At 46.1% G+C, this 22,166-nt stretch overlaps 8 protein-coding genes across 8 annotated transcripts; 5 read left to right on the top strand and 3 right to left on the bottom strand.

Annotated features, from left to right (window-relative positions):
* Positions 1-1,552: 1,552 nt before the first annotated feature.
* V1513DRAFT_34623 (Gti1/Pac2 family-domain-containing protein) lies at positions 1,553-3,340 on the top strand. Its single transcript, XM_066894721.1, has one exon. The coding sequence runs from the start codon at positions 1,740-1,742 to the stop codon at positions 3,102-3,104; it is 1,365 nt and encodes a 454-aa protein (XP_066754193.1). The 5' UTR covers positions 1,553-1,739; the 3' UTR covers positions 3,105-3,340.
* A 537-nt stretch (positions 3,341-3,877) lies between these two features.
* V1513DRAFT_442877 (uncharacterized protein) lies at positions 3,878-5,666 on the top strand. Its single transcript, XM_066897729.1, has one exon. It carries the CDS (start codon positions 4,170-4,172, stop codon positions 5,478-5,480), a length of 1,311 nt encoding a protein of 436 aa, XP_066754192.1. The 5' UTR covers positions 3,878-4,169; the 3' UTR covers positions 5,481-5,666.
* Positions 5,667-6,218: 552 nt separating this feature from the next.
* Positions 6,219-8,396, bottom strand: V1513DRAFT_442876 (uncharacterized protein). The gene is made up of 2 exons (XM_066897728.1): positions 7,868-8,396; positions 6,219-7,813 (listed from the first exon to the last, which is right to left on the bottom strand). Exons 1-2 carry the CDS (start codon positions 8,233-8,235, stop codon positions 6,568-6,570), a joined length of 1,614 nt encoding a protein of 537 aa, XP_066754191.1. The 5' UTR covers positions 8,236-8,396; the 3' UTR covers positions 6,219-6,567.
* On the bottom strand, positions 8,391-9,945 carry V1513DRAFT_442873 (TLD-domain-containing protein). The gene is made up of 2 exons (XM_066897727.1): positions 9,007-9,945; positions 8,391-8,950 (listed from the first exon to the last, which is right to left on the bottom strand). The coding sequence occupies exons 1-2, from the start codon at positions 9,873-9,875 to the stop codon at positions 8,803-8,805; spliced, it is 1,017 nt and encodes a 338-aa protein (XP_066754190.1). The 5' UTR covers positions 9,876-9,945; the 3' UTR covers positions 8,391-8,802.
* Positions 9,946-10,255: 310 nt separating this feature from the next.
* Positions 10,256-13,168, bottom strand: V1513DRAFT_398514 (beta-lactamase-like protein). Its single transcript, XM_066895439.1, has 3 exons — positions 13,136-13,168; positions 12,720-13,059; positions 10,256-12,664 (listed from the first exon to the last, which is right to left on the bottom strand). The coding sequence occupies exons 2-3, from the start codon at positions 12,872-12,874 to the stop codon at positions 10,420-10,422; spliced, it is 2,400 nt and encodes a 799-aa protein (XP_066754189.1). The 5' UTR covers positions 12,875-13,059; positions 13,136-13,168; the 3' UTR covers positions 10,256-10,419.
* On the top strand, positions 13,120-14,287 carry V1513DRAFT_442870 (ankyrin repeat-containing domain protein). The gene is made up of 2 exons (XM_066897726.1): positions 13,120-13,408; positions 13,471-14,287. The coding sequence occupies exons 1-2, from the start codon at positions 13,244-13,246 to the stop codon at positions 14,137-14,139; spliced, it is 834 nt and encodes a 277-aa protein (XP_066754188.1). The 5' UTR covers positions 13,120-13,243; the 3' UTR covers positions 14,140-14,287.
* A 651-nt stretch (positions 14,288-14,938) lies between these two features.
* V1513DRAFT_442867 (Afadin and alpha-actinin-binding-domain-containing protein) lies at positions 14,939-17,415 on the top strand. Its single transcript, XM_066897725.1, has 5 exons — positions 14,939-15,201; positions 15,251-15,331; positions 15,390-15,454; positions 15,513-15,618; positions 15,678-17,415. Exons 1-5 carry the CDS (start codon positions 15,043-15,045, stop codon positions 17,184-17,186), a joined length of 1,920 nt encoding a protein of 639 aa, XP_066754187.1. The 5' UTR covers positions 14,939-15,042; the 3' UTR covers positions 17,187-17,415.
* A 169-nt stretch (positions 17,416-17,584) lies between these two features.
* V1513DRAFT_463847 (armadillo-type protein) lies at positions 17,585-21,880 on the top strand. The gene is made up of 3 exons (XM_066899987.1): positions 17,585-18,016; positions 18,116-19,508; positions 19,556-21,880. Exons 1-3 carry the CDS (start codon positions 17,924-17,926, stop codon positions 21,757-21,759), a joined length of 3,690 nt encoding a protein of 1,229 aa, XP_066754186.1. The 5' UTR covers positions 17,585-17,923; the 3' UTR covers positions 21,760-21,880.
* Positions 21,881-22,166: the final 286 nt, after the last annotated feature.

The following is a 22,166-nucleotide window of genomic DNA, read 5'->3' as shown; positions in this document are numbered from 1 at the left end:
ACTATTTCATTTTACGTAAAAACTGGGTAAGGACAGAGTCATAAATTGATATTATCAGCCAACCCTAAACCTCACCGTTCTCACGCGATATGTGTATCAGACATTGCCGCATGAACTATCATACAATCATATTTGAGTGGTAAATGAGGTCCATAAGAGCCAAATTAAATACAGATTTCCAATTTCCATTTTCGTAATCAATCACTCGGCGGTCGTTCTCATGGATTACCTATCGCAGCCTTTTCAACGCTAGGACTGCAGACATTTAGCCTGAGACTTATAGAAAGCATGGACCGATATTGGTCGAAAGGAAGACTTACATATATCGTCTGCTGCCTTTGGAATATCAGCATATGACAAGATTATGGGTGGCAGCTTATGGCAAGCTGCGCGTGACCCTAGATAAACGACGGACCATAAGGATGACGATGGCAAGAATGTGTTAATGATGCGTTAAACTTACATATGTTTGAACGACAAAAGGTCAGGATGGAACTAATTAAAGATGAAACTAATTGGAGAATTAGGGGGGAGGGGCGTGGCGGAGGAAGGAGAAAACAGATCACTCTAGCTAAAGGCAGAATGCGCTCAAGGGATCAATCAACTTTAGTTGAATTACGGTTAAGTTATCCAACTTTAAATTTTATTGCTAGTGGGTTGTTAGTAAGGTTGGACACCCAGCCATGGCCCCTGCGCGAGTTATTTGTGCACTATCTGAGTCAACCCAAAGTGGCTGGTAACGACACGTAATGACATAATGACAGGGCTATACCCGGAAATTAGGCGACAATTATACATGTTATGATAGCAATAAACAGATTCAAGGTTTCATGATAACCTGCTTCAAAGTCATCTGATTCATATTTATTAACCACGGCTATACATTGATGTATCTAACAGCAAGGAGCGAAATTCATACAACTCGTAACTCTCAATGAGCTTTCTAGTCTGGAGTGAGAGCCTTCAACCGGAGACAAGGGTATTGGCCGGATATAAATACCATCACCGGTTGCTGCCATGGGTGCTATGGGAACGAACTTTCCACGACCGACAAACAGGCGGCTGTATTGGGCAGGAAATGACGACAGCTAAGTTAATTTAGGCTTATCGGCGAGAAAACAGTTTCGAGCACCGGACTTATGGCAGCAGGTCGGCGTTACGTGGCAAATGGAAGTCTAGACAATCCATCGGAGTTTGATGGATAGTGTTGGTGACCCACAAAAAGATAGATTGTTTTGTTACTTGTGAAGAGGAAAAAGAGTTTACCTAACATTTGTGTCGTAAAGGCGGCGTGTATGATCTGATTATGGCATATATGATTATTTGCTGTCAAACTATTTGTCGGTACTGCCGCTTGATAATGGGTACGCAGGGTAAATATTAAAGAACTGAACGCCGGTCACGGGAGGCGCAACTCTAAATAAGGCAAGCCGAGGTTGGCGGCTTGGCATGCGTACATGGTTGATTGTGTGTTTGGGCAGCGACGTTGTTGCAGAGAAGATGTAACTGAGTCTAATCGTCCGGCCCGCCCTAAATCGCGCTGTACCCATTTCTGACGTGGAACACGAATAAATTACTTGGCCACATATTCCGCCCTCGAAATCCTTCTCAAAACGCTTTTCTACAGCGCGCCCGCCCTCCTCTTTTATTATTTTTTGGTCTTTTTCACCCTCGCTTAACACAACACTGAAGTACTATCCCCTCCGAATTCCCGGCATAGCGGTTTATAGCACGCCACGATGACGACTATGGAAACATATTACGGACATGTTCGCACCCCGTTCGACGCAATCATTCTGTTTGAGGCGTGCAGGCTTGGCGTCCTCCCGCGAGTCCAGCGTCGACTCTCAGAGAAGGAGCGCATGGCAATTCGTTCTGGCTCAGTTTTTGTTTGGGACGAGCGAGAAGCTGGTATGCGACGATGGACCGACGGCAAATCCTGGTCCGCGTCCCGAGTTTCAGGCTCGTTCCTCACCTATCGTGAAATGGAGGGCAAGCGCGGTGGCGGCACGTATGGCGGCCCACTTGTTCCCTCGCCTTCTCGACGGGGCGACAACGACGACGAAGAACGATCAGACTCAGATCGAGGTGACGATGGTCCCGATGGATACCGATATAAGCCAGACGGCCTTATGAAGCAATCATTCTCGATTCAGACGTCCTCACACCTTAAGTTACACCTTATCTCGTACTATTCTCGTTCTCATCTACACCACAGTCAGGAGCTAATGCAACCATCACACGATCCTGCTCTGAAGTTCGTCCGAATACCAAAGGGAATGTACCCTGACGCGACGTCAGGCGAGGCCGAGGCGATGTCGATGTCGATGACACCGCAACCACAGCAGACTTCGCTCTTTACTCACCACCATCACCCTACCGTGGCCTATCAGCAGCCACTTGCACCTCCGCATATGAGTCCGGCGCCTCATCATCAACCAGCTTATGCGATGCAGCAGCAACAGCAACAGCAACATCAGTATCCCTCACAGATGCCACTAACAGTCCACCATCAGCCTCCACTGCCTCCTGCGCCGATACACCATGCGCCACCTCCACAAACGCATTCGCTACATATCCAACACCCGCAGCCGCCAGCTCCCCAACTACCCTCAATTCTTGCCCGCGCACAGCAGACACCACGGCAACCTGTACCTCAGCAGATTGTGCAGCCAGCTACTCACCAGCAGTATGGGTGGCCGCCGTCGCCTGCGGCAACACCGACACCGCCTAACTACACTCTGCACTCGATGTCACCAATGGCACCAATGGCACAGTCACAGCTGCACCAGAGACCACAGCCTCCGCTGATGACATTGAACTCACCTGCTCCATCGCTCGTGTCCAAGTCTCTTGAGAACAGTCTTCCTGCGCTGCACCCACTTTCCCAGCAGCCTCATCAGCCTTTGTTACCACAACAGCAGATCCCGCGGCACATGCAGACTGGTGAACCCCCATTTTCTGCTGTATCCCTTCGAGCAGATGGCATCGGAGCCATGGTGTCCCGCGATGGCTTGGAAGTACAAGATATTCCATTTGACAAGGTCTCATGGGGTGAAGACGTTCGAGCAATTAAGGAACTGAATAAGACTTTTATCATTTAGGCCTTGATATCTAGACTGATTGCATTGTGGAGTTATGTTGCGATTTCATGTTGTATATACACTGATTTCTTACCTGTCTTATTGCGCGCTCTTTATTTGTATATTGTTAACTTTCTTTCTTCCTGCTGATTATTCCGGTGGTGTTTCTTGGATTAGGATGGGTTTGTCATTTCAAGTTATGGTTAAGGAAAGGACTCGGATTAGTTTTTGCTTCTATTATTCGTGGGATTGGATAAATTGTATGATATAACGACAACGAGTATACTCGTTTCTATCCACGGAGGTGCCAAATATGATTGTAACCCTGGTTATTGATAAGGCAAGGAGACTTGCGCCGACATACATGCTCAAAACCATCACACAAGGAGCGGTGCTATGACCCGTCTCAAAACACCGTCGAGGGATTAGTTTTACTTTATATTTGGCAGTATGCGTGGATTGAATTGAAATTGCAGAAAGATTCTGCAGCTAAATGAACGACCTTGATCAGTATTTGTACAAAGAGCTATTCATAAAGAACCGGCCAACCTTCCATTTCGTTATTAAAAATTGTAAAGCCGCCTTATCTAAGGAGTACTGTCCCTAACCCCAAGACTCCAAATTGTCGCTTCACGCCCATGCACTAAACCACTATCACAGTTCGTAAGTTCATCGACGAACCAACTCTACCCTTACCCTATTCTCGGTTGACTCAATATGGCATAAACGCATATACAATTGCGCAAAGTTGTTTTTATGATACGAATTATCAGTCGCCTTACTACCCGGCACACCCCACAATCGCATATTGCAACGAGGAGCTTACCCGACCTCATCGCGTCTTTGCTGCATCTTGGTTCAACTGATCAGTGCGAATTACCAGTACTAGCAAATCTGGCGACTTTGGTAACGCGATCGTTCAATTGAGGAAAGTTTTCACAGCGTGATTCAATTGAATAATCCTGGTGGCGAAAGTAAATAAATTCCCACAACAGCGAGCGACGACCATAAGATCGTGGACAACTCAGATTATTTACAGATCAAAGCCCCGAACATTGGATGAGATAGACCGAAGTTCGACATATAATGGACAAGATCGGAAATTTTAATGCCGCCTCGGCGTTCAACACTAATGCAAACACCACTCGCGAATCAGACATTCGCTCATCCAAACGACGTCGTCGCGGTAACTTGCCGACAAATACAGCTGCGACTGACGATGTTCGACCTGCCCCAGCAACAACGGATTTCTCTGCACAGCAATTCGTGACGTATGCTCCCCCTGGCCATGTTCTGGATCCCGTACTGGCAAATCTTAATAAGGAAACGGCGACAGGCCCGATGTCGACTCGAAAGAGACAAACCGCTCAGGAGCAAGCACAGGAAGCTGCGCAGGTCCAGGAGCAACAGGACGCACAGCAAGTGCAGAACAGCATACTGCAGGGTATTACGGGGATGTCAGGGCTCATGCTTGAACAATTAGCAGCGGGCTACCGCAGTGGGGATACTACTGCTATGTCTCTTGCTCTCGCTGCAGCTGCGTCTGGCGAGCAGGGCGTTACATTGACGCGTGAACAGGCTGAAGTAGCAGCCGCTGCTGCATCCGCTGCCGCAGCTGCCGCGATTGCTGCTGTTAGTGCCCGTCAAATTTCAGGTGGGGTAAATCAGGGTGGTCCAGTGGCCACGGACCGGCGTGGTCGGCCAGCTGCTTTGAAGAACGGTCTAGCGGGTCCGGAAGTTAGCGACGAGGCGGCCGCGGCAGTTGAAGCAGTCGCATCCGGTCAGATCGCCGATAACCAGCTGCTGCAGTCACTGCCGTCGATGGCCGTCGGTAACGGTGGTTCATTCACGACAGACGAGATCAATGCTCTGGAGCAATTCATGACCCAGTACCAGAATGAGCACGGACTCGACTACGCCGCGTTGTGCAGGCGTGTGTGGGCTAATGAGCGAAAGAAAGATAACTTTTGGGACGCTGTTGCTAGTGCGCTACCCCACCGCACGCGTGCCAGTGTATATAAGCACGTGCGAAGAAAATACCATCCGTATGAATTGCGTGGGAAGTGGTCAGCAGAAGATGATTCCACATTGAAAAGAATGGTTGAAATGCATGGTGCGCAGTGGAAGACGATCGGACGCCTAATTGGCCGTATGCCAGAAGACTGCCGGGATCGTTGGAGAAATTATGTCAAATGCGGCGCAAACCGGGGACAGAATAAGTGGAGTGCTGATGAGGAAAACAAGCTTATTGAGGTAGTGAACGGCATTCGGTTCGGGGATACATCGGGGGACATCAATTGGACCGCTGTGTCGGAGAAGATGGGCGGTATCCGTTCACGAATTCAATGTCGATATAAGTGGAAAAAGCTAAACAAGGGACTTGAATTAGCAGAGTAGTTGTTATTGTATGTATTGCTGGACATTTTCCGTGCCGATGCATGCACTTGGATTAATATTGACATAATTACATTGATGGGATATATTCTAATATGGGACAGTTTTGTATGATGTACAATAGTATATATTTTAACTATCGTGACCGGGCAACCCAGAAGATCAACCAAGCTGGAGGATCACTAAACCAAAAAAATTTATTTATGTTTCAGAGATAATCCACAGCGAAAAAAATAACGTTATAGCCAATAATTATATTCTTTATCCAAGTTTACCTGTATGGGTGAGTTCTGTCCAACGTGCCCACATCTGCTGTGATTACTCGTGCATCTGGAAGTGGGGTCCCATGGTTCTCTCCCTGGACCATTTCTTCCTGACGTGGTGTATGCCGTTGATCTTCTGTCTGCTCCAGTGAAAATAGCATGAGAAGTAATAATTGATCTAGGAGCTTCGCGCTCTCTTTTACAATGTCCTTCGGATGTATACGTTGGTCGTTAAAATCACGAGATTGCTAATTCCGCTCACTTCATATGATCAGTGACGTTCGTTGGACTGGGCGGGCTCACAGTGCGAGGTCTTGGATATTTTTTTATTTTCTCTGTTTGACGTTGTAATCGGACTATAGTCTTCGGCGTCTCAGGCACCCTTAGGTCTTTGAGATCCTTGTTGCTGACTACTCTGCAGAGTAGATTTATGAACAGCAAGTGACAGGTGACTTAGTACCTGGCTTGGATCATAACTAGCCCTGTAGCGTTAAATTTACTGTGAATATTTGAAGAAGAAAATGCTTCTCGTCTCGTGATTTGATGTACACCTAGGAAATCACAAGCACTTCGTATTTCTATTTGAGTGTGTTTACGCGTCGGTGTGACAGAACCGCGCTTCGAATACTTTGAAATTTCGCTTTTTTTTTTTTAGCTCAAATTGCTAAAAGAATTCTTCCTTCCTTACTTGGATAATTTTGGGCCATGGTTACGACATTATAAGAAGTTGAAGTACAATATGCGCAAAAAAGAGAGAGGTGACCCGCTTCGCTGGTTTATTCGCTGCGTAACAATGTATGTGTGTACTAATTCTATTTACTGTGACTTCAACAGACACAATGATCTACCCATCGTGGGAACGCGATCACGTCTCGAATATTGTATATACCGACCAAATAGCTGATGAGCCGCTCAAGACCCATTCCAAACCCACCATGAGGGACGGAACCCCATTTTCGCAGGTCGGCGTACCATTCCAACTCGCTAGAATCCATGCCGACCCTCTCAATTGTAGCTTTGAGCCTCTTGTAGTCGTATTCTCGCAAACTTCCACCAACGATCTCGCCTAGGTCCGGAACTAACATGTCGAAACATTCAACAGTTTCACCATTGGATCCTGGGGTTGGAAGCATGTAGAACGGCTTCAATTGCGATGGATATTGCGTGACGAATATCGGGCCATGTGCATACTGCGAAGCGAGCCACTTCTCATGCTCTGATTTCAAGTTATCGCCATACTCTGCTGAAGTCTCAAACCTAGCTTTGCCTTCCCTTTCAGCCTGTTGCAATACATCAACAGCGTGCTTATATGTGATCCTTTTCCAAGGGGAATCCTGTAGCATTCCATCCCAACGCTGAAGAACTTGCGCGTGCGTGATTTCCTGATCTTTATCTTCACCTTCCCCATCCTGCAGCTTTTGCTTCTCCAAAAAAGTTTTAACGGACAGTACGCTATGCAATTCACCGCTCTCCTTTAATCGCCGTAAAGTTGTCCTGAGAAGTCCTTCAACCAAACTCATGATATGCTCCAGTCGATTCACAAACGCAACTTCAGCTTCCAACATCCAAAACTCACTCAAATGCCTGCTTGTAATCGATTTTTCGGCTCGAAATGCAGGTGTGAGTGTCCAGACACGAGATAGCCCCATCATTAGTGCCTCGAGGTGCAATTGAGTCGACACAGTTAGGTATCCTTTCTTGCCGAAAAAAGGTGTCACTGAGCTCTCCGAAACGACACTAAACACTTCGCCCGCACCTTCACAGTCCGAGGACGTAATCAATGGCGGATGCGCTTGGATAAACTCATTTTCCTCAAAATACCGCGATACCTCGGACACGGCACGAGACCGGAACCGCATTGTCACGCCACTTGACAGTGATCTAAACCGGATAGTCGGAAGCTCGCGACGGAGATAATCCTGTGATAAATACTTGTTTTGAAGCGGGTATGGTTCGTCCTCCGGCACACCACCGATGACATCGTAGTTGTCGACCAGAATTTCGTATGGATCGGTCAAATTGTCTCTACGTTGGATTGTACCATTGACTTCAAGCGAGACGCCGACCCTTAGGCTACCATACTTAGCATGTAGTTCACCCGCAACACTAATATCTAACAAATCTTACTCGTTCACTTGCTCTGGATCGGCAAATACTAATTGCAATACTTTGTCATACGATCCGTCCGTGATGTTGACAAATGCATATTTCTTATGCTTTCGAATAGTGCGAATCCACCCGTTTACAGTCACAGCTGTGCCCGACGGCAAATCAGAGTGTACCACCTCAGCTGCTTTCTGCTTCAGCGTCTGTGGCAATGGTGTTAATTTTAATAACGCAATTGGCGACTTCGAGCTAGAATGTCTTTCTGATTGACCTTTGCAAAAAGGTGGACCATCCCATACGGTGACAGCTGGAAATTGACGTCGATATAATACAAATCTTGTGCTCCTTATTCGAGAGACAATAGGTCTTGGGGGTGCACATAGCGTCATTTGTGCCTTCCGGTTAATAATGGCTGCCTGTTGGTGCGTGAATGACTACTAGAATTTATTTCCATTCAAACCCAAATCATTTTGTCGTCGGCACCGCTCGCATGACCCCTGAATTAGTCAAAACTGTGAAATCAATCGCGATAAGGTGGATTAGATTGAACACCTCAAGGTGGCTTCCAATTCTATGCTAAGTCACTCTAGTTAACTACTAATAGTCATCGCAAAATCCATTTATCCGTTCCCCGTCACCCCGGTTTTACATTTCATCTTTACTTCCAATGCCAAGTATTATCCAAGTCAAAACAATATTAAATACAAAAAGAAATAGTCACCCCGAATAGAATTATTCATCCAAATTATATGGCCGTACATTCCAATACCAATTAATATCCAAAAAGTCAAGATACAGGCCTTAAAATTGTATATATATACGGCACCTTACTGTAACTGCCACATGCAATACCAACATTCCCAAATATGTACGATCAATTGCCTATCACGCGACCAACAAACTACATTGCGACATCTCCTATTTTCTACCAATGCACTTGTCTTCCAAGGACAATCTTACGAGCTTGAAATCCGCCATACTTCGATGCCGACAATATCAAATTTTACGCCGCATTCACTGAGTGGCTCGTTACCAAATGCCGGACAGCTGTTTGAAATGCCTTTCTCAAATTGGTCGTCCAAATACAGGCCGTATTTGCCGTCTCTAGAAACATTCCGTTAGTCCCTTCCCTTATAATGACAGATATGTAAATGTCTCACCCTCCACCAACAGACAAAAATCCTGGCTCACAGAGAATCATGTAATCATTTATACCAGTATACGGGAATGCCCTGAATTGAATATTAACAGATTTTGTAGAAGCCGTGTCTGAATCACCGCCCGCATATGCTAACGATGTCGTCGACGCATTGGGCGTTCTATTGATAATTCGGCTCTTCCACAAAAAGCATTCGCCATTGCCGTAATACCGTCCGTTCTTGGTCGGGCGCGGATTCTCGTTTAAGTACGCTCCGAAAATGCCTCCCAATTTGTCCTCAACAATAAGTACGTATCCTGGTCGTGACGTCGTCCGCGGAGGCACAGAAAGAGAATATAATGTCGTTAATGAGACACCATGCTGCTCCAAGCTGTAGCATAGACTCCAGGTATCGTATAATTGGAGCCGCAAAGGTATAAGATGTCGGATTTCCTCGGCTAGTGGTGGTGACAGAAGCCGACTCTTTGTTCGCTCCCCGTAACCAACCAGAGTTAGAGGCGTCAACGGCGGTGCCGCAAAGAGCTGCGATGTGGTGGCGGCGTGTGATAAGTACATGCCATTTTTCGAAGTTGTCCTATCCGTACCCTTATCTGTTATAGGAGTCAAAGGGACCGACGCTAAATGAGAGTTGCTACGAGATTCTGGGTTGCCATCGTCTTCGATAGCGTCTTCGTACACATCTTCACTTCCGAGATCATGGAAGTCATGGTGATGATGCGGTGTGCGGTTGAAGTTGTGAGGGTGCTGACCGCCACTTGTAAGATCGAACGAGAGCCTTCGGATGGTGTTGCGGATTGTATCAGCCAGGGAATGTGCATGCTGCTGCTCTCTTGCGACCGCGGGCTGAGGGACCGAAGCCATATTGCGCATCAATGGCAGAAATATTGTTTTTAAATAATTTCTGTGCAAGAAGGCTCGGGATTGAACTTGAGGGATCAGCCATCCTCGCCTTGCGGCGTCGATGCTGTGGACATCGCATTCTATGCTCGAAGTGCGACGTTCAAACTGCACTTAAAACCCCAGGCGTCCACACCCCGCGAAAAGAGGCAGGACTTTAAGCGCAACTTCTGCAGCTTGCAACGAAACGTACACGACGGTTGGTCAGTTTATCGCTGTTAATAGCTATTGAACTTGGACAGATTAACAAGTCTATCCATTGACTATAATACCAAGGGCAGTTTCGTCGTGTTTGTCTACCCGTGTATTTCAGAGTTTTTCAGGAACTTCACAGTGATAGACTACGATGAGGGCCGATGACGTAGGCGATGACATTTTCTACACAACTGATCTCGGCTTCGAAACGAAATCGCAAATGTGAGCTGGAGGAATTACACTGACTGAATCTACATACATCCGTCTTCCGCCTAACTCATAATTTACAATCAAACTATTTACATAAGTCTATGGCAATCATCTACACAATCCGAGCCAAAAAAGAATACACAATCTTTCGTATCTCATAGAATTTAATACCGACTCCTCCCTCGATTAACACGTTGCTGTCCTCTAGTTTTCGCACGGAAATATGCCCATCACACAGCAAAACACCTTCGCCCCTAAATTCCGCATGGTGACCTTCAGCCATTAATCGACGTCTTAGCTCAGCTAAGCGGATGTCTCCGACAAATAGGGGTTTTGTCTGCGTAGATGCAATCGCGAGATCTCTGCGGGTTGCGAGACGACCCAGAGTCACCTCCTTCAAGTGAGACTGCGGTGAATCAGCATTGGAAATCGACGAGTCCTTCTGTATCAGCTTGCTCTTCAGCTGGGCCACTTTGTACTCCCCCGAGACTGTGTCTTGCCAATTAAGCTGATGAGCTAGGTCGTCGCTCAATGTCACCACGTAGGCATTCGCATCCATGCTGGCATTGACAGATTTGCCCGACAACGGAATGTAGATATCCTGTATCCCAGCATCACGCAATAATTCCGCTAAAGTATCGGCCCGCTCAATGGTATCCGAAATCAATATCACCTTTCTAGCCTGGATCTGAGGAACGATCATCTGCATCGAGCGAGCGTCCGCGAGCCCTTCGTACTCTATAAAAGTAATCTCGCAACGAATCTCAATATTGACGTATTCAAGCATTGTCTTACTCGGAATAACCGTACTTTTCTCCTCTTCGTCGGACCACTTGCGCTTCCTTCCGATGGTTCCATTTGCTCCTTGAACATTCTCCGTTGAGTCGTTAGTGACTCCTTCATCACGCTCCTCTGCGCGAACATAATCTTCGACTCTAATAACATCTCCGTATGGATCACGTCTTATTCTTCGGGGAACATATGGAAACATTTTGTGTTTCAACGACTTAGCTCCTCGAACATCAATATCGTAAACATCGTTATCCTGCATAAGAGAAAAAATTCCCAATTCTGATTTGTCCGCTTCCATCTCTTCTCCATCTTTATCTTCTTGTTCATCTTCAGACTCAGAAATTTCGCTTTCGGAATCAGGTTGGTCAAGTATATTTCTATTCTTCAAATCCATTGCGGTTTGTCGATCTGCTAGATTTTTTCGCGCCTTCTCTTCAGCCAAGTAAGCTTCAAGCTCCTCTCCTTCTAATGGCAAGCATTTCCTTATCTCCAGCTGCTGCTGCAAATTGATTCGGGAAAATTTCGGCCCACTAGCGCCTCCATCATCAGTCATAGTCCCTTCTGTGGCAGCTTTCCATAACATCAAGATCTCGCCAGCAAATGATTCACAATCTGCGTCTTGGGTAAATATAGCAATATTGTTCGGATCGTCTGACAGTCTTGCGAACACTTCTCGACTGACACCCCACTCTAAGCCTTGTCCGCTCGCCAACACCACCTTTGGGCCCCTTATATCCCGAACCTCGTCCTCTGATGTCACAATTTTCAGGCTTTTAAATACGAACGGTGATGTTCCTTTCTCCTCCCACTCACGAACAATCGCGGGGGACATCCACTCCAACATAGATCGCGCATATGCAATAGTTCGAGCTCCAGCACGTGACACAAACAGGAGCGGAATAGTGTATTTGCGCTCCACCCATATCGAATCAAGTAGATGGCATAACTCTAACGCGCGTGAACTGGTTGATGTTGGCATGAACACACTGCCACCTCTCTCAACACCACGCAGTATCGCTGATAAAAATAAATCTTCGCGTCGCCGGATACCTGAGCCTGCTCGAGCCCCGCAAATCAAAGCTGTCGGCCGTGAGAGTTGTTCCGGTGTTGTGAGTAGTGCTGAGGAATTCAGATGTCGTTCGACAGCATGGTTCCAGTCCACGGCATATATGATGTCTTCTTGTCCATAATGTAGTCTCCACAAAGTGCCACCTAGAGTGTGACCAGCATTGTGCGCTGTAAGCCTTAAAGAACTCAGTTTTGCAGTAAGTGTTAATTGTTGTGAATACTTCAGTGCATGGATTTTATCGAATATATTGTCGATATCTGAAGGCTGGATTGGTTGTTCTTGTGGGGATGCGGACGATGCCATGATGGACGGCGCATTGAACCAGGCTGTTGAATAGGCATCAATTGTGGCCATGCGGCCCATATTGATAACTGGCAAAGTTGCATACACCGGAATAGCATCGAATCCCGGAAATCGCTTGCATGCGTAGACATATGCCCCCAGATGAGAGATCGTAGCATGCGTCAGCAGAATGAGATCAATGGTCGGAGTAATCCTGTATCGGATTTTATTAGCCCTAGAACACGAAAAGAGAAAAGCATTATATCTACCGCTCCAATTCCGATAGCAGTTTTAAATCAAACTTGTCATTCCAGCCCACGTCAATCAGGATTCGAACATTCTGATCGAACGTGAGTAAAGACTGTGAGGCCAGTGTCGTGGATGTCGAGGAGGCGGCCCCCAATAGTGGAGTAAAAGTAAACATCTTGCCGTTGCTTAATAACTGTCACTTATATTTTATCGCCAAATCCATGGCGTCTGCCTAATAGCAAACTCGTCTTTCTCCGGTTCCGCCGTTAATTTCGGATCTGTTGTGCGTGGAACGAATAGAAAGGGGAACGGTAAGGTCACGAAACATTGGTAACAATTGAGACCTACAATTTTTTGAATCTAAAGTCACAAACTCAATTTAGTATACCAAATCGGCAAGCCGCATGGTCAAACTGCTCCATTCCTAGATGCGTACCTGACGAGAGAAAACGCTCTACTACAAAAGGGAATATAATCAATACCAAAAGTACATAAAGATATTATTGTACCTGAAGCTGATTACTATCGCATTTGCACAAGTAGAATGCAGACGCCGTCGTCGCGTCTTCGACGAGCGATCATCATTGATAATCTAGCAGTAGTAGAACGTCTACTGCGAAGGTTTCCTAATTTGCTCGTCAACGCAGACTTAACTAATGGCTGGACATCGCTCCATTACGCGGCATATCACGGACATTTTGAAATATGTGTATGCTCACATTTAGTATAACGGGTCTTAATAATGGAATTGCTGACTAACACTATCTGCAGGTCTGCCTGACATCGTTGGGCCATGACGCGAACGAAGTATCCCTAGATACTCTTGGATATACACCACTTCACCTCAGTGCCCTGAAGAACCACGAGCAAGCAACTCACTTTTTGGCACAAAAGTTCCCTCACACGCTGGACATGCCAACGTTTCCCCCCCAAACAGTTGGTTACACGCCTTTAATTCTCGCATCTAAGGAGGGCAACGACGCAAGCGTGAATATTCTTCTTGATTTCGGGGCCGAAATCGATAAGTCGGATTATGAGGGCAGCAGGGCTATACATTTCGCATCAGAATTTGGACATAAAAAAGTGATGAGGACGCTGATAGAGAGGGGGGCTGATTATAAAAATCCGAATCTTCTCGGGTGGACGGCATTGCAATATAGTTTCTCGAGTTCGTCTCGCAGCTATTTAAGTGCTATCACATTGGAAGTGGAGCGACGGCATGACGCTGAGCAAAAGCAGAAGGCATTGGAACGGAAGCTTAGGCTGGAGAAACCGATAGCTTCATTGGGCGAACACAGTTCTGAGGCAAGCTGCACTACCGCAGATAAAAAAAGGATAGAAGACCTGGAGAAGATAGACAAAGAGGAAATTAATGCATATTTAGAGCTAGCCGAAGTAGGAAACAAAACATTGCAGTCTAATCTCTGCGAGAACTCATAGAGCGACATATTGGTTGACAGTGCATAATGGCGTTCCAAGGTATACAGTTTGATTTGCATAAATATTACTGCTGGGACATAGATCCAAAGCAAGGACATGAAGGTTCAATGACATGTTACATTCAAATAAACTAAAACGTAAATATCTATATACATTTCACGACCATGCGTAGCTCATGATTCAAGATAAAGCCCATATCCAATTAATTAACGGCTTCATATTCCAGAAGTTGCCATTATCTCCACTAGCCATTCTCAGTTGTGAATTCAACCAATCTTGTATGTTGCTTTTGCGCCAACTCTGTCCATACATTAGGCAAACACTTTGTTGTAGTCGAGGAGACGCAGCGCCGTAACAGCGGACTATTGTATACGTTAAAACCAAATTAATACAGAAGATCAATTTCTCGGCATCAAAATCGTGAATTTTAATACAATCAATGATTAACGCAAGTAAAAGATCACAAAACTGTAGATACTTACGCCGAAAAGTAGAATGTTCTTTGTGATAGGCCATACATCATCGGCGAGTAGAATACCAATGACACCACGCTTAAAAAAACTTGTAGCTTTTTTCCCGGCCATTTCAGTTATGTATATTAGAGATCAGTTGCCTAAAAGACAAATTCCGTGTGGTAACTGCGATTATACGAGGAAACCTAAGGTTCCCCCAGTCGCCACGATGACTGACGACTGAGCATGAAGACAAATTTTCGTTGCCCTGGCAGCGCAAGCTCCGGTTACCCGGTTTTGACAATAAACACGAGCCCCGCCATTTGTTGCTTTGACCTTGTAGCCATCGGTGGCCGAGCAGGACAAATCGTCTGGCTCTTCATCTCCAACTGTTTGATATTTGGTGTTATTGGTAATCTACACTTTCGATCCCGCTTCCGCAGCATTCGCTATGGACGCAGAGACGGATCTCAATAGTGTTTCCCGTCGATTAAACTCGGCGCTGATATCCAAGGGACTGTTGGATCAGTCCAACCGGTTGAACTTTCACGAAGGATCCGACGCTAGGAAAATTATTAACTTTATATACGACATCATTCGACGGCGAGACGTGCGTATTTTCTGTTATGGTTATAGGCCCAGACTCTTATGCTTTCTAGAAAGATTCAGAGTTGAAGGAAAACCTTGTGAACACGATTCATGAGCACAAAGCATCAGAGACAAGATTAAAGAAAGTCATCGTGAGTACAATTGCCGTCGTGTTGCTTGGCTGTTAGGGCGTCGCTAAATCAAATACAGACCCAGCTGGAGTCAAAATGCGACCATTTCGAACGACAATTCAACATTGTCGCTGTTCAACGAGAGTATGCTGTCTCATTCTTGACATTGCTTCTAGACCTTAGTGCTAACGATATATTCAAGTAACTTTAGCACAAACGTTAAAACACTAGAACTCCAGAATCGAAACCTTCAGGATGATATTGCACGCCAGAAGACGGTGCTCCAACAAATTCGTGCACAGGATGCTGTACGTAAATATTTCTACGGACTTTGGATCTATAAGACTGATATAAATGTGATCGTAAGAACGAGCGACGGAAGCGCGATCAGCAAATTCTCCGAATGAAAGAGAAGGCTGGTTTTGAGATACGCCGAGCAAAGTCAATATCCACTACAACTGGAAAGTTCAACAACTCGTCATGGTCGTCAGAGAGATATGTGGCTTCCTCTCAGAGCATGCAAACTTTTAGTGAACATCCAGAATCAGGATCTTTGTTCCGGGAGCAAGCCTCGAACATTATCCCTAACGTGATACAAGAACTAACACATGAGAACGCGAGATTGATTGCCCTGATCCGGGAGACCTCGCTTACGCTCAATGTTTTCACTGGAGAGAAATCGGTCAATAATGAGGAGTTTGATAATGTGCTACAGTACTTACCGTCCACCTTCCCTGAACTGTCGATTGAAATTAATAACAGCCTAGAGGCCCTGCGAGAGATCCTTCACGAGCCTAAGTATGTATCCATTGAGGAGGTACATCATCGTGAACAGGAGATAGAGAGGTTGAAGAAGCAGCTTGACAGTATGACCACTAATTGGAAGGACGCTATACAAACCATGGACGAATGGAACCAATATATGGACGGTAAAGTGGAATTGCCCCCGCCGGGCAGTTTGGCGCAACAGCAGGGACATGTCGACCAAGATGAAACGCACACTCCTGATAGAAAAATGCGGCAAATTGCTAAGGAAGATGATAAGGAAGACGGACTAAATGACCTACCAGTGGAACCGATTCCTTTGACGTGCGAAATGCTATCTAATGCGGACGAAAAAATATCCGGAAAAAGCAGCAAAATGTGCAGTATTCAAGATAAAGAAAATATGCAAAGGCCCCCAACCCGAATATCGGAATCTTCCACATTACCGTCGCGCATTCCCATAAAACCGAAGTGTGCGAAACCTTCATCGGCACCAACAGCTAATTATCCTTGGAGTAAGCTTTCGGAAATTACGAATAAAGCTAGTCATTTCAATTTTTCTGATCAGCAAGGCACGGAACAGGACGACGTGGTGACGCCTGTTAAGACTGGTCCTACGACGTCACTCCTAGCAAAGCTTTCTTCCACCGCAAGATCTGTCGACGAGGCAAAGGTTCCGTGGACACCAGTAACGCTGGGTGAAGCTCCAATCATATGTGGACCACTTGCAGCTTCAAGTTTTAAAGGCACCCCTCCTTCTGGTCTGGGAGCGTCTTCACTAGTTCGATCTGAGATATTAATGGATCAGGGCGCTCTAAGTAACCGAAACGGGAACTATGACGAAGAAGATGGCTGCGATGGAGACAATATAACTCCAACTGTGCGTCAAATAATTATTGATGCTGGAGTGACTCCTGCGCGGAGAACATTATCGAACGAAACTACAGGGATTGGACGACCGCCCCTACCAAGAAAATTGTTACAGTTAACTAGCAGTCCGACGGTAGAGTTGTCACCAATAAAACTTAGCTCAATAGAAAGTAGCGCACCACGACAGCCTTTAACGTCGAAGCGAGAGAGAGAGAGTAATACGGTAGGAATATATGGCTAAACCGAGAGTTGATTCGCTTTCTAATGTCTTGCCTTAACTTATAGGACGACGACTATGCGGGACTATCGCCAATAAAATTGCCAAAGCGTTTTAGATGGGACGATTGAGATTTTAAAGATATAACGGATGAAATGAATGGATCAATTTTCGGCGTTATGCATCATACCATAGTTACAGTGTAAAATTACTTATCTTTCGGTACAATTGTTAGCCATACTTTGCTATGAAACTCTGAGCCAGCTAGCAGCCGCCACACTTAGGTAATAGTGATTCAGGGACTGACGCAAAATAACAACCGTAACGAAATTTGCGATTTCTTCGGTAAAGTGGGGCATTTTCTTGAGCTAACGACCCCGTGACGCGCGACGCGGAACTCAACTGCCACCGGCAAGAAACGTGCTCGACTAGGGCCGGGCAATCAAAACTGAACCCCCCTTCCCCTCCCCCTCTCCTCCCCCCACACAAGTAACTGAACATCCTTACACTTTACAATCTTGAGACAACTTCGTTCCTTTACTCTAGCCTATACGGGGTCATTGGTGGAGTTGTAGCTTTCTGCAAACAGAGTCCATACAGTACCAGATCACAGCGCGCTTTGATTTAGAAAACGCCACGAATGCGTCGTGCACGTCGGCTTCTCCAGTTGCTCGATACTTGTCCTTACCGTCGGAGAAATTGGTAAAATCTATCCTAATAGCCCATTCGTCAAGCTGAAGTTAATCGAAACTTTCGAGTAAATGGAAAGCGCGGCGCTTGAGCGCATTTCCGATGCGCTTTTAACGATTCACAATCCGAAGGTCTCCAACGGCGCCCGCAGGCAAGCACAAGAGGTAAGCTACCTTCAGATATTGCGCGAAGCAGTTCACTTGAGCGTTTCATTACTAAGATAGTGTTCTTCTGATCGGTCGGATTATTAACATATTGGAAAGTTTTTAGACGCGATCAAGAAAGAGGACGACGCTCCACTATGGGGTTATCATCTCGCCATACACGACCCGCCAAGACCAGACCAGATTCGGCATTTTGGGCTCTCGTTACTTGATCATGCGATACTACACCAATACTCAGCGTACGATTTCTCAAGACAGCTCGCTTTGCGTAATTGGGTTATCGAATTAGCAACTGCCATAAGCACTGACGACGCATATTATCTGAAAGAAAAGCTAGCATCTCTGTGGGTGGCTGTAGCCAAACGTTCGTGGGGAGCTCAGCAGGATGAATGGAATGATATGGATAAGGTACTAGTCGGCCTGTGGAACCTAAGTCCTGCGGCTAGATATTTGTCTATATCAATTCTCAGAACTTTGTTCGAGGATGTGTTCATTCTCGACGATCCTTTGGCTGGAAAACGATCCGGTGCCTTGTCTGCTCAGTGTATCGAGATCTTGACGGATGAAGCGATTTTGCTCCAGACATATCAGACGCGAGATGAAGCGATTCGTAGACTACGATTTGGCGGCGAAGGTTGGCTGGTTAGGTGGTCACGGCTACTAGGCGAATGTCTGGATCGAGGAGCGGATGACTCCGAAACAGAAGGATTTGCCATAAAAGTTCTGCAAAGTTTAAAGGCATGTCTTGTGTGGACGCTTCCAAGCGCCATTCGTGAGGCAGATCTCTTAAATCGAATTAGTCAAGCTCTTACGATCAACAATGTGAAAGTGCGGACATGGGCCACGGACTGTTTACATATTCTCTTCACACGAACATTTTCTGATAGCGAGGACTTCAAAGCAGTTATTGGAGCAGTATTTCTACCTGCAGGAATTGCTACATTGTCCCAAGTATATGCCTCTATCAAACTAAGCATTGATGATCTGGACGAAGATTCATATATCCTGCTGAAGAAAATGGTGGAAATGATAGTTGGTTTGGGTGAATACTTAAGTGTATCTGAAAGCAACCAAAATTGTCTCCCACCAGAAGTAGATCTGAAAGGATATCTCGAGCTTGTATTTGCGACAACCCAGCACGAGAGTCTTATTATTTCCGGTCTCTCACTGCAGTTTTGGTGCTCAATCTTGCGTGTTGAGGAGCTGGCCAGTCGAGCGGAAGTCAGCGCGTTACTTCCGCGCCTGCTTGAATTAACGGCGGATCGTATTATCCGATATGAACGAGTCGAGGAGCCGACCGTCACTAAAAAGTTCCTAGACATGGATTTTGATTCAATGCCGGAGATACATGCGTTTTTGGGGAACTACAGACGTTTCGTTGATGATATTGCGCGATTGGTAGTTTGTCGAATGCCTATCGACTCATTGCTATGGCTAGATATGCGGTTAGATAAATTTTTCTCGTCATGGCATGGATGGCATTCGCCGGGCTGTAAGTGTCACTTTACACTAATTTTGGACATTGTCTAATGCATGTAGCTCCTGCGGCGTTACAAAAAGATCCCCTGTTTTTAGTGGCATACGCGCAGTTCTCAATGGTTGACGCAGCACTTAGGGGTATAAGTCGATGGAAGAGCTGGTACCAGGAACCGGATAAGAAGACAATTTTGTTGACGCTGAATCCAATTATCGAGCGATTTTGCGATAGGATGCTTTCGATGAACGTTATCGATCCTGTTTTGTTACGGAAACAAATTCAGACTTTAGTGCAGTTTGCGCCGTTGATGACCGATATATCGCAGACAATGTTCAGGGTTCTGGAGCGGGTGTTGCAAGCTTGTACCTTTGAGTATCCACCTAATATCTCCAACGATGACATGGAATTGATCCGCGATCTACGAAATAAGTGCAGCACGGAATTGAACAGATTGGCGTACTTGATGCCGAATGCACTAATGGGGATCTATGCCGACTTGGAACGAATTATAAATGAAATCATTGCATCGAATAGATTGTCGGATCACGAGATAGTGTCATTCCTATCTTTTCTACTCGTTGTGTCCCAGCGGTCGGATGCACCAAACAAAGCCGAATGTTTCGCGACGATTGTCGACCCTGTACTGAATTCCTGGACGGATGAGGCTACAATGAAGGGATTGTCGCAGTTACCGTGGTTTATGGAGCGGGTGGGAATCGTCGAGATTGCAAACTACTTCCGCGATCGTGGTGTCGATGCCAGCACAGATCTGTTGGCAACGCCGATGGATGATGCTGGCCGGCTACTAAAGACTAGGTTGAAGGATCAATGGGCAGCATTGTTTCCCATTCGAGCTACACGGATATTCATCCAGTATACTATTGAAAAGCTTGATCATTCGTCTCAAGAATTTCAGGACTTGTTGGCCCTGTGGAAGCCTCGAGTTCAGCCGATATTGCCTCATATTCTACAACTATTGGCGCAGATCGAAGCGTTTAATAATCCCGAAAATTGGGAAGACCTTCCTTTGGAAGTAAGATCGTTCGTCAAAGATTCTTGTGCAGAAAGGTTTTGGCAAGTGGGAATTTCACTTCAAAGCCGTGATGAGTTTGTTGAAGATAACGTCAAGGCCGCGCAGACCTTGCGCGACTTTGCAGATTCGCTGGGACACATGCTGCGATATACACGCGAATACGCATTTTTGGCGCTTGGATCGATCACGCAGCTTGAATCTACAATGTACGAGATTCCCGGAATTGGGGCGACTCTGTGGGCAGCTCTTGCTGGGCAGCCGCAGGGTATCACGTTGCATGCTTGGAAGCACCTTGTTGCGTTTGTGGTCCGACCGGTCGTCAAGAATTGTCCGCAGGAGCTTCGAGAAGTTTTCTTCCCCGACTTTTTACCTGCAGTGTTGACACAACTTGAGGGAGTTGTTGGTGCGCGATGGGAAGAGCTCACTAGACGGGGACTGATCGGACAGGTGGAAGAAGACAATGTTTTATCTGAAGAGATGATGGATGAGTATCTCTTGCGACAGTTTTCCAGTGTGGTTGACAGGCTTCTTATCGATCTCGTCGGACCGCTGACTGTCACGGGTGTTCCAGGAGGAGTAAATGTGAACGGCGATGAGAAATTTGACAAGTCCGACATTGATCTCCGTGCGTACGTTTTGACTCATCCGGTTGTCCTGGGACCATTTCTGTCGCTATGTACGCGACTGTTTACGGTTAGAGACACTCGATGCAGCTACTCGTGCGCACTCATGCTGCGGCAGATCATTCCGCTAATGATCGGGCAGTATTCCGAAGTAGATGATTATTTATGCGATGTAGTCATTCCGTCATGTCTGACGGTCTTGGCTGATGTTTATTTTGCTGACGTCGCCGGCGAGGCGTCATATGTGCTCACAATGATATATACAGTCCTTCGGGGAAAGTACGATCGTCCGTTCCAAAAAGTGCAGCAAGTATTGAGCGGAGTCACTGCGGACGATATGATTGCCCTCGAACGTGAGCTGGCTAGTGTGAAAACCCTGCGTCAGCAGCGCGGCGTCATGCTGGAATTTTTAACGTTACTGAGGGCAGTTCCTGATGGACCGGAAGGGGAGGTTGCCAGGCGCATTGCTAGGGTAAAAAGAGAGCGGGAGAAAGAGCGGAAAAATAGACAAACTTGGGCTGTTGCACGAAAAGTAGCACAACAAGAAGAAGCGGTCGATAATGTCCTAGAGGAAGGAGGGTTGACGAATCTGTTCGGTAACGATGACTAAAATATTTATTTTCGTGTACATAATTTTACTAAGGACGGTTAATTATCTGCATTGTATTCTAGTATTGAGGGTCAAAATCAAAACATAACCAAACGTGAGGACGGCTTTGCTAACTTTATGCTGGATGACGTAATGCAAGCTCATAAGGAACAGTCTTAGGTTCTGCGCTTTTACCTCTGGGATTCTTGTTTTGATTTCCCCGGAGGATATTTCCTACGCCCTTGTCTAAATGGATGTTCCTGTCTATAGATTCTCGTTAGGAGATCTATACATATGCGAGCACAGCTATTCGTCTTCCGGGGTGAATTGGCATGAACGGCGTAATGTTCAAAATAAGGGGTTTGGTGGCCGACTAATATAAGTGTGTGCCTCCTTAAAAATAAGGCAGTTTGGCCGTTCACGTGCGA

Source organism: Lipomyces chichibuensis (assembly GCF_038497645.1).
Source record: "Lipomyces chichibuensis strain CBS 12929 unplaced genomic scaffold V1513scaffold_11, whole genome shotgun sequence".
Taxonomy (NCBI): domain Eukaryota; kingdom Fungi; phylum Ascomycota; class Lipomycetes; order Lipomycetales; family Lipomycetaceae; genus Lipomyces; species Lipomyces chichibuensis.
The sequence above is the reverse complement of the archived record's forward strand: the minus strand, read 5'-3'. Positions and strand labels throughout refer to the sequence as shown.

What these genes read in the sequence shown, in the direction of transcription:
- V1513DRAFT_34623 (XM_066894721.1), top strand. Translation starts at nt 1,740, where the DNA reads ATGACGACTATGGAAACATATTACGGACATGTTCGCACCCCGTTCGAC.
- V1513DRAFT_442877 (XM_066897729.1), top strand. Translation starts at nt 4,170, where the DNA reads ATGGACAAGATCGGAAATTTTAATGCCGCCTCGGCGTTCAACACTAAT.
- V1513DRAFT_442876 (XM_066897728.1), bottom strand. Translation starts at nt 8,235, where the DNA reads ATGACGCTATGTGCACCCCCAAGACCTATTGTCTCTCGAATAAGGAGC. An exon ending in GATCCAGAGCAAGTGAACGA is followed by an intron (nt 7,814 to 7,867) that starts GTAAGATTTGTT and finishes TAAGTATGGTAG; the next exon opens with CCTAAGGGTCGGCGTCTCGC.
- V1513DRAFT_442873 (XM_066897727.1), bottom strand. Translation starts at nt 9,875, where the DNA reads ATGCGCAATATGGCTTCGGTCCCTCAGCCCGCGGTCGCAAGAGAGCAG. An exon ending in TTTTTGTCTGTTGGTGGAGG is followed by an intron (nt 8,951 to 9,006) that starts GTGAGACATTTA and finishes GAATGTTTCTAG; the next exon opens with AGACGGCAAATACGGCCTGT.
- V1513DRAFT_398514 (XM_066895439.1), bottom strand. Translation starts at nt 12,874, where the DNA reads ATGTTTACTTTTACTCCACTATTGGGGGCCGCCTCCTCGACATCCACG. An exon ending in CTGCTATCGGAATTGGAGCG is followed by an intron (nt 12,665 to 12,719) that starts GTAGATATAATG and finishes AATCCGATACAG; the next exon opens with GATTACTCCGACCATTGATC.
- V1513DRAFT_442870 (XM_066897726.1), top strand. Translation starts at nt 13,244, where the DNA reads ATGCAGACGCCGTCGTCGCGTCTTCGACGAGCGATCATCATTGATAAT. An exon ending in ACGGACATTTTGAAATATGT is followed by an intron (nt 13,409 to 13,470) that starts GTATGCTCACAT and finishes CACTATCTGCAG; the next exon opens with GTCTGCCTGACATCGTTGGG.
- V1513DRAFT_442867 (XM_066897725.1), top strand. Translation starts at nt 15,043, where the DNA reads ATGGACGCAGAGACGGATCTCAATAGTGTTTCCCGTCGATTAAACTCG. An exon ending in ATTGTCGCTGTTCAACGAGA is followed by an intron (nt 15,455 to 15,512) that starts GTATGCTGTCTC and finishes GATATATTCAAG; the next exon opens with TAACTTTAGCACAAACGTTA. An exon ending in AAATTCGTGCACAGGATGCT is followed by an intron (nt 15,619 to 15,677) that starts GTACGTAAATAT and finishes TGTGATCGTAAG; the next exon opens with AACGAGCGACGGAAGCGCGA.
- V1513DRAFT_463847 (XM_066899987.1), top strand. Translation starts at nt 17,924, where the DNA reads ATGGAAAGCGCGGCGCTTGAGCGCATTTCCGATGCGCTTTTAACGATT. An exon ending in CCCGCAGGCAAGCACAAGAG is followed by an intron (nt 18,017 to 18,115) that starts GTAAGCTACCTT and finishes CATATTGGAAAG; the next exon opens with TTTTTAGACGCGATCAAGAA. An exon ending in TGGATGGCATTCGCCGGGCT is followed by an intron (nt 19,509 to 19,555) that starts GTAAGTGTCACT and finishes TAATGCATGTAG; the next exon opens with CTCCTGCGGCGTTACAAAAA.